Raw genomic sequence first — 14,544 nt, forward strand, 5'->3', positions numbered from 1 at the left:
GAACTCCTTTTTTTTAATTTGGAATCTGTGACTCAGTAGACATGAAAATTGAGAAAGCCTGTGGTACATTTTACAAGAGGAAAAAATATTGAAAATTACCAATAGTTCTAAAAAGATTCATTTTAGACTTGATTCAGATTCCTTCAGACTTAGTTTCTTAACATGAGGGAATTTCTTTTTTAAAACAGACTGGAAAATTGAGAATCTACTCCAAAAATGAAGTAATTGTATTATTATTATTATTAGGTATTATTAGAGTTAAATAGATAATCAGTGATATGAACAATTCCTGATATATATCATTAAGGATTCAGATCCCATTAAAGTAATTTCTATTTTGCCTTTTGTCATAAAAGGATGAAAAGTACTTTCAAGGGGCCTCTCATTATCAAAGAGAAATGTCTATTAAATTATACACAGTAATTTGAAAATTGATACTCAAGATTTCCAGTCAGTATAAATTGTCTGGAATTTATAGAGATTGGAGATTTTTAGAGAGTGGCAGCTGTATTCCATAAGAGATAACATTAAAACTCTGAAGAGGGAGTTCCCGTTGTGGCGCAGTGGTTAACAAATCCGACTAGGAACCATGAGGTTGCAGGTTCGATCCCTGCCCTTGCTCAGTAGGTTAACGATCCGGCGTTGTCATGAGCTGTGGTGTAGGTCGCAGACGCGGCTTGGATCCTGCGTTTCTGTGACTCTGGCATAGGCCGGCAGCTACAGCTCCGATTCGACCCCTAGCCTGGGAACATCCCATATGCCGCGGGAGCTGCCCAAGAAATGGCAAAAAGACAAATAAATAAATAAATAAATAAATAAAACTCTGAAGAGTGTTTATCTAAAGTTGTTTGTTTGGTTTAACATTTTGAGAGATACTTTCATAATTACTAAATATAGGCCAGGGTTTCGTTTAAGGAAAGTATTTCCAGTTTTCATCCTTATGTAAACTATGTTTTCTAAATGCCTTTTGTGTGAGGCAGGATAATGGCCCTGGAGATGTTCAAAACCTAATCCCTGGAACCTTCAGTGTGTCCCTTTTGTGTAGCCAAAGCAAATTAAGGTTACTAATCAGCTGACCTTTCGATCAGGATTGTCTGGGCAGGCCCAGTGATCACCTGAACACTTTAGACCTGACAAAAGAGTAGGTCAGTGGCTCCGCTTGTCCTTGATGGCTTTGAAGATGGAGGCAGAGAGTCTTGATCCAAGGACTGGAGTTGCGTCTAGAAGCCAGGAGTTGCCCACTGCTGACAGCCAGCAAGGAAGTGGGGGATTGCCATCCTGTAGCCACAGGGGAGCTGATGCTGCCAGCAGCCCAAAGGGGCGAGACAAGGGTCCTGCCTCCAAGAAGGAGCTCAGCCCTGCCCACACCTTGATGTTAGCAGTTGAGACTCGGTCAGAATTCTGACCTACAGAATTGTGAGATAAAAAGTGTGCGTTCTTTAAATCAGGAAGATTGGGGTTCTTTGTTGTGGTGGGCATGGGAGGCAAATCCCCCTTTGCTTGGACTCTGTTTCTCTTAGCATCTCCATCAACTCCACGCTGTATCCAGCCTCACTGTAGAAGGAGCTACTACGCAGCAGGGCCTCCAGTGTTAAAGGTCTTTTAGAGAAACGTCGTTGGTTAGAACTGGAGGCAGGAGATTAAGGCTAATAACTGGTATTTTATTTTTTGTCCTTTTGCCTTTTCTAGGGCCACTCCCAAGGCATATGGAGGTTCCCAGGCTAGGGGTCTAATCGGAGCTGTAGCCGCCAGCCTCCGCCAGAGCCACAGCAATGCGGGATCTGAGCCTCCTCTGTGACCTACACCACAGCTCACGAGAACGGCAGATCGTTAACCCACTGAGCAAGGCTGGGAATGGAACCTGTAACCTCATGGTTCCTAGTCGGATTTGTTAACCACTGAGCCACAACAGGAACTCCACAACTGATATTTTAGCAGGCAGACTATGGGACATGTTGTGTGAGAGAAAATTCTAACTAATTAAAAAGGGGCATTTGAGTCAGAACTTTTTAAAACTTTCTGCTTCAAGGATACCATTATGGAAGTCAAAGAGAACCCACTCAATAGAGAAAATACTTTTCAAATCAGGTTTGATAAGGGGCTGCAATCTTGAATACTTAAAAAAAAAAAAAAGCCTTTACAACTCAGTAATTAAAGACAGTTTCATTGAAAGTGTCCAGTGGATCTGAGTAGACATTTCTCTAACAAATGATCAATAAGCACATCAATAAGCATGTCACCCTCAGGAACACTAGTAATTTGGGGCATTCAGGTCCAAGTCACATTGCTGTATTGCTTCACACCCCCCTAGGATGGCTGAACTCAAAAAGCCAGATAAGCAGTGACCAAGATGTCAGATTAGAACTCTCCTACACTGCTGGTGAACCTGTGAAAATAGTCTGGCAGCTCCTGGAAAGCGCGAGCATCAGCAGTTGTGCTCCTAGGAATGCGTGTACTCCAGGGAGATGAGGGTGTGTATATATGTGTGTGCACACATTTACACTGCAGTGCTCGTGGCAACGTGGTGGGTGACAGAAAGCCGGCAAGTGGAAACAACCCCGATGGCCATCAGCTGATGGACGGCCAGATAAATGGTGTGTGTACACAGCGGAGTCTTATTTGGTGGTAAAAGGGGATTCGCAGTACATTATAACTAGAATGGATTTTGAAAATATTGTAAGTGAAAGATTCAGATTACAGAAAACCGCATATTGTATGATTTGTTTATATAAAAAATTCAGAGTAGGCAAACATGTGTCGAGGAAGCAGGTTGGTGGTTGTGAGTACTGCAGTGTGGAGGAGGCTTCTTGTGGTTAGGGATTTGGGGGGAGGTGGCAGAGACATTCTAGATCTGCTCTTGATGATGAATAATGAATAATACACGAAGAATCTCTGAATTACACACTTTAAATGGGTGCCGTGTGTGGTGTATGAGTCATATCTCACTAAGCAGATACAGAAATTCACCACCACCACCTCTAGACCTGGGACACTTCCCCTCCTTCACCCGCCCTCCCTGGTTTCATGATAATAACTTACTGAAGAGTCTAGGCCAGTTTTCTGTCTCACATGTCTCATTTGTCTGCAGGTATCCTTGTGTCAGGTAACTTGTTTTGTAACAGAAATACTTCATAGGTCGTTCTATGTATTTTTATCTTATATGCGTATGTGTGGTCCCAATTGGAAGATTTCCCTCTGAAACAAAACATCTTCATTGTTTTTTGTTTAAAGTTTTATTGAAGTATAGGTGATTTACAATGTTGTGATAATTTCTGGTGTACAACAAAGTGATTTGGTTATATACACACGCATATGCGTTCTTTTCCAGGTTCTTTTCCCTTATGGGTTATCACAGACTGTTGGGTAGAGTTCTTGATGCTATACAGCAGGTCCCTGTTGCCCACCCATTCCTAATACAGTAGTGTGCACATGCCAGTCCCAAACCTGTCCCCTTCGGTAACCATGAGTTTGATTTCAAAAACTGTGACTGTGTTCCTGCTTTGTACAAGTTCATCTGTATTCTTTTTTTTTATATTCCCCATATAATGATATCATATGATATTTGTCTGACTTACTTTACTTAGTATTATAATCCCTAGATCCATCCATGTTGCTGTAGATGGCATTATTTCATTATTTTTTATGGAGTAGTATTCCATTGTGTATATGTACCACATCTTCTTTATCCATTCATCTCTCTATGGACATTTAGTTTGCTTTCATGTCTTGGCCATTGTAAATTAGCACTACAATGAACATTGGTGTGCATGTATCTTTTCAAATTATGGTTTTCTCTGGATGGATGCACAGGAGTGGGATTGTTGGATCACATGGTAGTTGTATTTTTTGTTTTTGGAGAAAACTCCATACTGTTTACCATAGTGGTTACACCAGTTTATATTCCCACCAACAGTGTAGGTGGGTTCCCTTTTCTCTGCACCCTGTCCAGCATTTGTTGTTTGTAGACTTGTTGATGATGGCCATTCTGACTGGTGTGAGGTGATATTTCATTATAGTTTTGATTTGCATTTTTTCTATTAATTATTGGTGTTTGTTTTTTGGCCATCTGTATATCTTCTTTGGCGAAATGTCTATTTAGGTCTTCTGCCCCATTTTTTTTTTTTTTTTTTTTTTTTTTGTCTTTTTGCTATTTCTTCGGCCGCTCCCTCAGCATTTGGAGGTTCCCAGGCTAGGGGTCCAATCGGAGCTGTAGCCACCGGCCTACGCCAGAGCCACAGCAACACGGGATCCGAGCCGTGTCTGCAACCTACACCACAGCTCACGGCAACGCCGGATCGTTAACCCACTGAGCAAGGGCAAGGACTGAACCCGCAACCTCATGGTTCCTGGTCGGATTCGTTAACCACTGCGCCACGACGGGAACTCCCCTGCCCCATTTTTTGATTGGGTTGTTTGTTTTTTGATATCAAGCTGCATGAGTTGTTCATATAATTTGGATATTAATCTGTTGTTGGTTGCTTTGTTTGCAAATATTTCCTCCCATTCTGTAGGTTGTCTTTTTATTTTGTTTATGATTTTCTTTGCTATGCAAAAGCTTTAATTAGGTTCCATTTATTTATTTTTGTTTTTATTTTCTTTAGGAGACAGATCTGAAAAGATATTGCTGCATTTATCTCAGAGAGTGTTCTATGTTTTCCTCTAAGAGTTTTATAATATCTGGTCTTATATTTAGGTCTTTAATCCATTTTGAGTTTATTTTGTGAATGGTGTTAGAGAGTATTCTGATTTCATTCTTTTACATATGGCTCTCCAGTTTTCCCAGCACCACTTACTGAAGAGACTTTCTTTTCTTCATTGTATATTCTTGCTTCCTTTATCATAGATTAGTTGACTGTATGTGTGTGCGTTTATTTCTGGGCTTTCTACCCTGTTCTGTTTATCTGTATTTTTTGTTTTTGTGCCAGTACCATACTGTATAGTCTGAAGTCGGGGAGCCTTATTCCTCCAGCACCATTTTTCTTTCTCAGGATTACACTGGCTATTCAGGGTCTTTTCTGTTTCCATACAAATTTAAATTTTTTTGTTCTAGCTTTGTGAAAAATGCTGTTGCTAATTTGTTAGGGATTACATGGAGTATGTAGATTGCCTGGGGTATTATAGTCATTTTGACAATAGTGATTTCTCCTATCCAAGGGCATAGTATATCTTTCCATCCGTTGGTGTCCTCTTTGATTTCTTTCAACAGCATTTTATAATTTTCAGAGTATAGGTCTTTTGTCTCCTTGGTAAGGCTTATTCCCAGGTATTTTAATCTTTTTGGATGTGATGGTGAATGGGATTGTTTCCTTAATTTCTCTTTCTGATCTTTTGTTGTTAGTGTGTAGAAGTACTAGAGATTTCTGTGTATTAATTTTGTATCCTGCAATTTTATTAAATTCATTGATGAATTTTGGTAGTTTTCTGGTAGCATCTTTAGGATTTTCAAGGTATAGTATCATGTCATTTGCAAAGAGTAATAGTTTTACTTCTTCTATTCCAATTTGGATTCCTTTTATTTCTTTTCCTTCTCTGATTGCTGTGGCTAGGACTTCCAGAACTATTTAGAATAAAAGTGGTGAGAGTGGACATCCTTGTCTTGCTCCTGATCTTAGCAGAAATTCATTCATATTTTCACTGTTGAGAATGATGTTAGCTATGGGTTTGTCATATATGGTTTTTATTATGTTGAGGTAGGTTCCCTCTATACCCACTTTCCAAGTGTTTTTTTTTTTTTTTTTGTCTTTTTGTTGTTGTTGTTGCTATTTCTTGGGCCACTCCCACGGCATATGGAGGTTCCCAGGCTAGGGGTCCAATCGGAGCTGTAGCCACCAGCCTACGCCAGAGCCACAGCAACACGGGATCAGAGCCGCGTCTGCAACCTACACCACAGCTCACGGCAACGCCGGATCGTTAACCCACTGAGCAAGGGCAGGGACCGAACCCGCAACCTCATGGTTCCTAGTCGGATTCGTTAACCACTGCGCCACGACGGGAACTCCCAAGTTTTTTTTTTTTAATCTCAAATAGGTGTTGGATTTTTGCCAAAAGCTTTTTCTGCATCTATTGAGATGACCATATGGTTTTTACTCTTCATTTGGTTAATATGGTGTATCATACTGATTTATTTGCATATACTGTGCTTGAGGAGAATGTGTATTCTGCTGCTTTTGGATGGAATATTCTATAAATATCACTTCAGGCCATCTGGTCTTGCTTCTTTTAAGGCCTGTGTTTCCTTATTGCATTTCTGTCTGGATAACCTCTCTGTTGTTGTAAGTGGGGTGTTAAAGTCTCTCATTATTGTGTTATTGTTTATTTCTCCTTTTATGAATGTTAGCAGTTGCCTTATATATTAAGGTGCTCCAATGTTGGGTTATATATATTTACAGTTGTTTTGTCTTCTAGGATTGATTCTTTGATCATTATGTAGTACCCTTCTTTGTGTCTTGTACTTTATTTTAAAGTCTGTTTGTCTGAGGTAGCTATTGCTACTCCACGTTTCATTTCTATTTGCATGGAATACGTTTTTCCATCTCCTCACTTTCGGTTTGTGTGTGTCCTTAGATCCAAAGTGGGCCTCGTGTAGACAGCATTTATATGAGTCTCGTTTTTGTATTCATTCTGCCAGTCTATGTCTTTTTGTTGGAGCATTTAATCCTTATACATTTCAGGTAATTATTGATATGTATATTCTTTTTTTTTTTTTTGTCTTTTTTTGCTATTTCTTTGGGCCGCTCCCACGGCATATGGAGGTTCCCAGGCTAGGGGTCGAATCGGAGCTGTAGCCACCGGCCTACGCCAGAGCCACAGCAACACGGGATCCGAGCTGCGTCTGCAACCTACACCACAGCTCACGGCAACGCCGGATGGTTAACCCACTGAGCAAGGGCAGGGACCAAACCCGCAACCTCATGGTTCCCAGTCGGATTCCTTAACCACTGTGCCACAACGGGAACTCCTGATATGTATGTTCCTTTTGCCTTTTTGTTACTCCTTTGGATTTGTTTTTGTTGTTTTTTTTTTTTTCTTCTCTTCCTCTTGTGGTTTGATGGCTGTCTTTTGCGTTGTATTTCTGGTGCCTTCTTTTTTTCTTTTTGGGACCACACTTGCAACACATGGAAGTTCCCAGGCTAGGGGTCTAACTGGAGCTACAGTTGCCAGCCTACACCACAGCCACAGCAATACAGGATCCAAGCCATGTCTTCGACCTCTGCCACAGCTCATGGCAACGCCGGATCCATGTCCCACTGAGTGAGGCCATGGATCAAACCTGCATCCTCGTGGATACTAGTCAGATTCATTTCTGCTGCACCATAACAGGAACTCCCTGTGGTTATTTTTCTTATTTCTTGATGTACCTATTATAGATTTTGGGTTTGTGGTTATCACGAGGTCTTGATATAGGAAAATACACACACACACAAACACACACACACAAGATTGTTTTAAGGTGCTGGTCTTAATTGCAAATGCAATTCCAGGATCCTGCATTTGTATGTACCCTCCTCTTCTCACAGTTGCTGGTTTTGATATCATGTTTATGTGTGGATGATTTCCTACCTTTACAGTATGTTTGCTTTTACCAGTGAGCCTGCTCATTTGTAATTTTTTTATTTCTAGTTGTGGTCTGTATTTTTTTTTTTCTCCCTGCCTAGAGAAGTTCCTATAGCATTTGCTGTATATCTGGTTTGGTTGTGCTGAACTCTCTCAGCATCTGCTTGTCTGTAAAGCTTTTGATTTCTCTGTTGAATGTGAACAAAAGTCTTGTTGGGTAGAGTAGTTTTGTTTGTAGTTTTTCCCCTTTCATCACCTTAAGTACATCCTACCATTCCCTTGTGGCCTGCAGAGTTTCTACTGAAAATTCTGCTGATACCCTCATGGGGGTTCTTTTGTATGTTATTGGTTGCTCTTCCCTAGTTGCTTTTACTTTGTCTTTAATTTTGGTCAGTTTGGTTAATACGTGTCTCAGGGTGTTCCTCCTTGAGTTTATACTAAATGGAATGTGCTGTGTTTCCTGGACTTGAATTAGTGTTTACTTTCCCATGTTAGGGACGTTTTTGGCTTTTGTCTCTTCGAATATTTTGTGAGGCTCTTTCTCTCTTTCCTCTCCTTCTGGGACCCCTATGATGTGAATGTTGGTGCATTTCATGTGTCCTAGAGTTCTCTTAGACTGCTCTCATTTCTTTTCATTCTTTTTTCTTTATTTGGCTCCTTTATAGTGATTTCTGCCAACCTGTCTCACTTATTCTTCTGCCTTCTGTGTTCTGCCTTTGATTCATTCTAGTGTAGTTTTCATTGCAGTTACTGTATCATTCATCTGTTTGTTTTTTAAGTCTTCTATTTCTTTGTTAAATACTTCATTAATTTCTCAATCTTTGCTTCTATTTTTTTCCCCAAGATCTTGGATTGTCCTTTAGTATCAGTACTCTAAAGTCTTTTTCATAGAGGTTGACTATCTCCATTACACTTAGTTGTTTTTTTACGGAGTTTTGTCTTGTTCCTTCAACTGAAGTATGTTTCTTGGCTGTTTCATTTTGTCTAGCTTTTTGTGTTTGTGGTCTGCTTTCTGCAGGCTACAAGGGTATAGCCCCTCTTGCTTCTGGTATCTGCCCCAGGTCCAAGGACTTGACTAGCTTCCTGATGGGAGTAGAGCCAGATCTTGACCCTCTGGTGGACATGGCTGTGTAGAGGGGTGGGATTAGGGGTGGCTGTGTGCCTAGGAGTACATTAGGCAACCTGTCTGTTGATGGGTGGGTCTGTGGTCCCACCCTTCTGGTCATTTGGCCTGAGGCTTCTCTGCACTGATGGTTGTAGGGTTTGGGATGGGTTTTTCAAAAACGGCAACCTCCATGGGAGCTCACGCTGATGATTCTTCTCATGACTCCACTTCTACTGTCCTGCCCCTACAATGAGCCACAGCTGCCCCTGCCTCCCCAGGAGATCCTCCAAGACCTGCAGGTAGATCTGGCCCAGGTTCTCATGGGGTCAGTGCTTTGCCCTGGACCCCGTGCACATGGACCTCATGTGCCCTCCAAGATAGAGTCTGTTTCCCCCAGTCCTGTGCAGCTCCTAGCTCAGGCCCGCTGGGCTTCAGCACCATGTGCTGTGGGGGCTCCTCCCCATTACAGATCCCCAGGCTGGGGAGCCTGCTGTGGGGCTGGGAACTCTAACTCCGTGGGTGAGCCCCTGTGATATAGCTACTTTCTAGTCTGTGGGTGACCCACTTGGGGGGTATGGGTTTTGCTTATTTTGCTGAAGTGCTCCTCCTAGGGATTCGTTGTGGCTTCTTTGTCTTTGGGAGTAGGATTTCTTTCTTTCTTTCCAGTCTCCTTTGATGATGGTTGCTCAGTGGTTGGTTGGGATTTTGGTATTTTAGTGAGAGGGGAGCTTCAGTTCTTCACTCTGCTATTTTGTTGCAGTAATTCCAGAAAGACTTTTTTTCCCTTGTGCTTAGTGTCTTTCACTTGCTGCATTGGGACTGCACGCAAAGGCCTTGAACCCAGCCCTTCAGGCCAGAATTCCTCCTGGGGAAATGGCTACAAACGCTTTCATTCTTGACTCATTTTAAATATCACAGTTTCAGGGTGGGGGTTAAGAATGTAAATTTTTGGAGTTCCGGCCATGGCTCATTGGCTGACAAATCCAACTAGGAACCATGAGGTTGCGGGTTTGCTTCCTGGCCTCGCTCAGTGGGTTGAGGATCCAGCGTTGCCATGGGCTGTGGTGTGGGTTGCAGACGTGGCCTGGATCGATGTTGCTGTGGCAGTGGTGTGAGCCAGCGGCTACAGCTCTGATTGGACCCCTAGGCTGGGAACCTCCATGTGCCACGAGTGTGGCCCTAGAAAAGGCAAAAAGACCAAAAAAAAAAAAAGAATGTAAACTTTTCCTGTCATTAAGACTTTACCAGTGTAATTGGTCATCAAATTGCATTCATTCACAGATGTACTCAACTTAGGGTGTCTGCAAATTTCAGTGTTGCTTGTCATTCTAGAAAATAACTAATAGTCAAGAGGAAACCAGTAAAGAGCCTTAAGGGTAGAGTAGCATCAGTCTTATGCTGTATCGAGGTTGTGCTGGCAGAGAGGCAAGGTAGGGTTAAAGAGGTCAGAGTGGATGCAGGGGGATCACCAGACAACTCTTGGGGTTCAGGTTAAGGAGGTTGTAGCTGAGGAATGTGACGTGAACCCTTAGAAAATGATTGGGAAGTGAGATTTCTGGGACTTGATTGTGACCCAGTATAGAAGTTGGGGTGGTGTCAGAGTTGGCTCCCAGGCTTCTTTGTACCAGGATGAGTGTTGGTGTGTTCACTCCAGGTAGGAAATAACATGTGAGTTTGGGGCTTGAGCCTCCCCAGTCTACAGGTTTGTTTTAGGCAAGTGGAGTTGGAGGTGCACAGTGTCTCTGTCTGACATGCAGGGACCGGAGCTCTGCAGAGGCCTGAGCTAGATGCTTGAATGCGGGAGGCTCTGTCTGCAGTGGCTAGTGCTGAATTGAGGAACTCCAGTGTCCAGTAATCAGGTGAGTGAGGATGAACCAGCAGGTGACCAGAGAAGTAGTGGGGGAGCTCGTGTCACAAGAGAGTCTGGTGTTGGAGAAGCCATGGAGGTTGTTTCCAGGAGGGGAGTAAGTAGCAGTGCCCAGGTGTTGCTGTAGCAGGTCAGACATGTCCTTTCAAACTTGATGTTTCTTTGCTCTTTTTTTCTTCATCTTTTTTTTTCTTTTTAGGGCCACACCTGTGGCATATGGAAGTTCCCAGGCTAGGGGTCTAACTGGAGCTGCAGCTGCCAGCCTACACCACAGCCACAGCAATGCAGGATCCTTAACCCACTGAACATGGCCAGGGATCAATCCTGCATCCTGTGGATACTAGTTGGGTTCGTTACCACTGATCCACAATAGGAACTCTGGGTGTTTATTTTCATACCTTATTATTCACATCTATGGACCAGTTACACAAGATTTTTATATCCTAGCTTTTGTTATTTTTACCTAATTATCATTAATATTTTTCTGTTCCTTGTCTTCAGTTCACTGAGTTGCTGTGCCCTTGATATAGCCATTTTGGTATTACTAAGCAATTAAGTAACATCCATGCTTTATAAACAATGTATGCTTTTGGAGGGGTATATTTTTGATGATTTTCCTAGGCTAGTTTAACAGAAGTGGGATTACTTCACCAAAGGCTCTTTGGCCTTGAAATTTTGTAGCAAATGACATACTGTTGAAGCAGTGTTCATAAATATCTTTTCAAAATACAATAATCAGGGAGTTCCTCGTGGCGTAGCAGTAATGAACCTGACTAGTATCCATGAGGGATGTGGGTTCAAATGCCAAAAAAGTCTGTATTGTTTTTTCAAATTGACATTAATTATTAAGATATTTAGGAAAGAGAGATATAAAGAGGAAAGTAACTATCACTCCAGTTACTGAAATCTGACTGCTAATTTTTTTGGAAATATCATTTCATATCTCTTTTTCGAAAGAAATTCATAGACATAGTCTATGTAAATGGGATCGCATTAACTTTTGTAACCTGCTATTGTGTCATCTGAGTGTGCTATGGCAATATATATAGGGGCTGTTATCATTTTTAATGGTTTTATATGTACCTTAAGTTTATTTAACCATTTAAGTTTTTTGTTTGTTTGCTTTTTTTGTCTTTTCAGAACCCATGGCATAAGGAAGTTCCTAGGTTAGGAGTCGAATCAGAGCTACAGCTGCCGGCCTTCACCACTGCCACAGCCATGCCAGATCCCAGCTGCATCTGCAACCTATTCCACAGCTTGCTACAATGCTAGATCCTTAACCCACTGAGCAAAGCCAGGGATCAAATCTATATCCTCATGGATGCTAGTTGGATTCTTAATCTGCTGAGCCACAATGGGAACTCCTAACTATTTAAGATTCTGGAGTTCCCGTCGTGGCGCAGTGGTTAACGAATCCGACTAGGAACCATGAGGTTGCGGGTTCGGTCCCTGCCCTTGCTCAGTGGGTTAGCGATCCAGCGTTGCCGTGAGCTGTGGTGTAGGTTGCAGACGCGGCTCGGATCCCGCGTTGCTGTGGCTCTGGCGTAGGCCGGTGGCTCCAGCTCCGATTCAACCCCTGGCCTGGGAACCTCCATATGCCGAGGGAGCGGCCCAGGAAATAGCAACAATAACAACAACAACAACAAAAGACAAAAAAACAAACAAACAAACAAAAAATAAATAAATAAAGTTATTTTTCTTCTTTTTTTTTTTTCTTTTTCTTTTTTGGCTGCCCCACAGTATATGGAGTTCACAGGCCAGGGGGGATTGGAGGGATCGCCAGGGATCAGATCAGAGCTGTAGATGTGACCTACATATACCTATGGCAGCAATGGATTCTTTATCCCACTGTGCCAGACCAGGGATGGAACCTGCTTCCTGGCACTGCAGAGATGTCACTGATCTCTTTGGGGCACAGTGGGAACTCTTAAAGTGAAGATTTTTGTTAGAGAACTCTTGTTGTGGGGAGGATTGTGGTGATTGATTTCCGATATCTAAACGTAGCATGTGTGTATATTTTCCCTCTCTTGCTTCTCAGCTTTTACCTGTGATGACAGAGCAGCTGCAGTGGATGCCCTTTGTGGGGGCCAAGCTTCACGAGCCTTTTGTCAAGTTCATATATTGGTCTCTGAGGCAGCTCGACGCTGGAGCACAGGTAAGTGGTGAACTGTGGTCGCCTGCAAATGAAATCCTGTTTCATCCTCTTTCTCATGATTTGGTTCTTTCAGTATTTTTCCATGTGCTCTGTTTTATGTTTCAGGACCTGTCCTTGTTGCCCATCCTTTTATTCACCACTTTCTCCTTTTCTGTATTTTATTTCTCAGTGCAATAGATCAGATTCAATATGTAACATTGTTTTTTGAGTTTTAGAATTCTATAAATAAGAAGTTTCACTGTGTTAGGTTATTGTTGAAACAAAAGTGTGTCACTCCCATCATTTAACTTTAAATTTTTTACCTTCTTCTGAAGGCAGTAGAAATTGATTTCTTGTGTTTATGCCAATAAACACACACTAGCCAAATGGGACAGTGATTATTAGGGTAACCCAGTTCAAGAGGGGAAATTATTCCAACCTCTTATGAAGTGAAGGGCATGTGTTACCTACTCAGGTCAGGGTCATTTCACTTGGGTTATGAGGTGCACATGAAACCTTGAGTGCTCTGAATTGTATAGGTTTGTAAAATTTTATTCCCCACTAGTATGGGGCCACACCCACAGCATATGGAGGTTCTCAGGCTAGGGGTTAATCAGTCCTGTAGCTGCTGGTCTATACCACAGCCACAGCAACACCAGATCCAAGCTGTGTCTACCACCTACAGCACAGCTCACAGCAACACTGAATCCTTAACGCACTGAATGGGGTCAGGGATTGAATCTGCGTCCTCATGATGCTAGTCAGATTTGTTTCCGTTGCGCCACGATGGGAACTCCCCCATTAGTATTAATAAATACTGCTGTAGCTTTCATGTGGTTCAGAATGGAGAGGAACCCTCGGTTCCTGGGAAGCTGCTCTTGGTTCTGTGGAACCTGGAATCACAGGGCCGACAGTGAAGTGAGGACTGAGGTTAGGAAGCGTCTTCCTGAGGGCTTCCGTTTGGTCTGCCTTTATGGTGCACGAGAGGAAGTGCCCGAGCACAGGTGTGTGTGTGTGCACACGTACACACACACGGCTTATTTCCAGGTATTGGTCTGGAGCTGTCTTACCAAAGTCATGTACATGGTGACGTCTGTTAGGGTCACTGTCAGATGTGCCCTGTGCACCTATCTCCGCTGGTCTGTGGCTGGTCATCTCCCCTTGACAGTGTCTGTGCAGAGCAGGGGCTTTTAATTTCAGTGAAGTCCGGCTAAGTGTTTCTCGCAGGTTGTGCCTTTGGCGCTGTATCTGAAACGTGCTCGCTGTACCCCAGGTGCTGGTGTGTCTTTTGGAAAACTGACCCTTTGTCACCTGTGCTGCCTTCCTTCCCTGGGGACTTTCCCTGCCCTGAGGCCTGTTTTGCTGAAATGCGGTTGGCTCTGCCCACTTTCTTGGGGTTACTGTCAGCGTGGTCAGTCTGTCTATACATGCACTGTTAAGCTGTGTGTGTCTTTACGTTTAAGTGGGGTTTTTGTGGACAGGGTGTAGGGGTCTCATATTTTGATTTACTCTGACATTCTCTCTAAGTTGGTTTGTTTTGCCTATTGCAATTTAGAGTGATTATTGATATCAGTGCCAGCTTTCTGTTTGATAAATTGTTCTTTGTTTCTTCCACTTGTCTTCCTTCTGTCATCTTTTTACACTGAGGCTTGAAAGCACAAATGTATTATCTTTTCCAAACGGTATCAGAACCTCATGGGCAAGACGTTTAAATGAGACTGCACTGCTTGTGCTGCTCACCACCACGTCCTTTGGCCTTTGAGACCCTAAGATCTCAGTAGGTCTGTCTCTAATTTTCTGCAGAGGTTCCGAAGCTGATGGTCATTATCCATGCTGCCTGAGCAGTGCTGGTTTGGATACCAGTTAGTTAAAAGTCATAAGATG

The 14,544-nt window shown here is 42.7% G+C and overlaps 1 protein-coding gene across 12 annotated transcripts in view; it reads left to right on the top strand.

Moving 5' to 3' along the window:
• Positions 1–14,544, top strand: part of CCDC138 (coiled-coil domain containing 138) — a 54,958-nt gene that overhangs the window by 16,897 nt on the left and 23,517 nt on the right. For all 12 annotated transcript variants that reach the window (XR_002342510.1, XR_002342511.1, XM_005662331.3 and 9 more), the window contains one exon: positions 12,565–12,681. Coding sequence is in view for 10 of the 12 variants with exons in the window: in XM_005662331.3 (XP_005662388.1) it covers positions 12,565–12,681 (117 nt within the window). In the remaining 2 variants the exon portion in view is untranslated. The remainder of the gene's footprint in view (positions 1–12,564; positions 12,682–14,544) is intronic.

This window comes from Sus scrofa, chromosome 3 (genome assembly GCF_000003025.6).
Source record: "Sus scrofa isolate TJ Tabasco breed Duroc chromosome 3, Sscrofa11.1, whole genome shotgun sequence".
Classification (NCBI taxonomy): Eukaryota; Metazoa; Chordata; class Mammalia; order Artiodactyla; family Suidae; genus Sus; species Sus scrofa.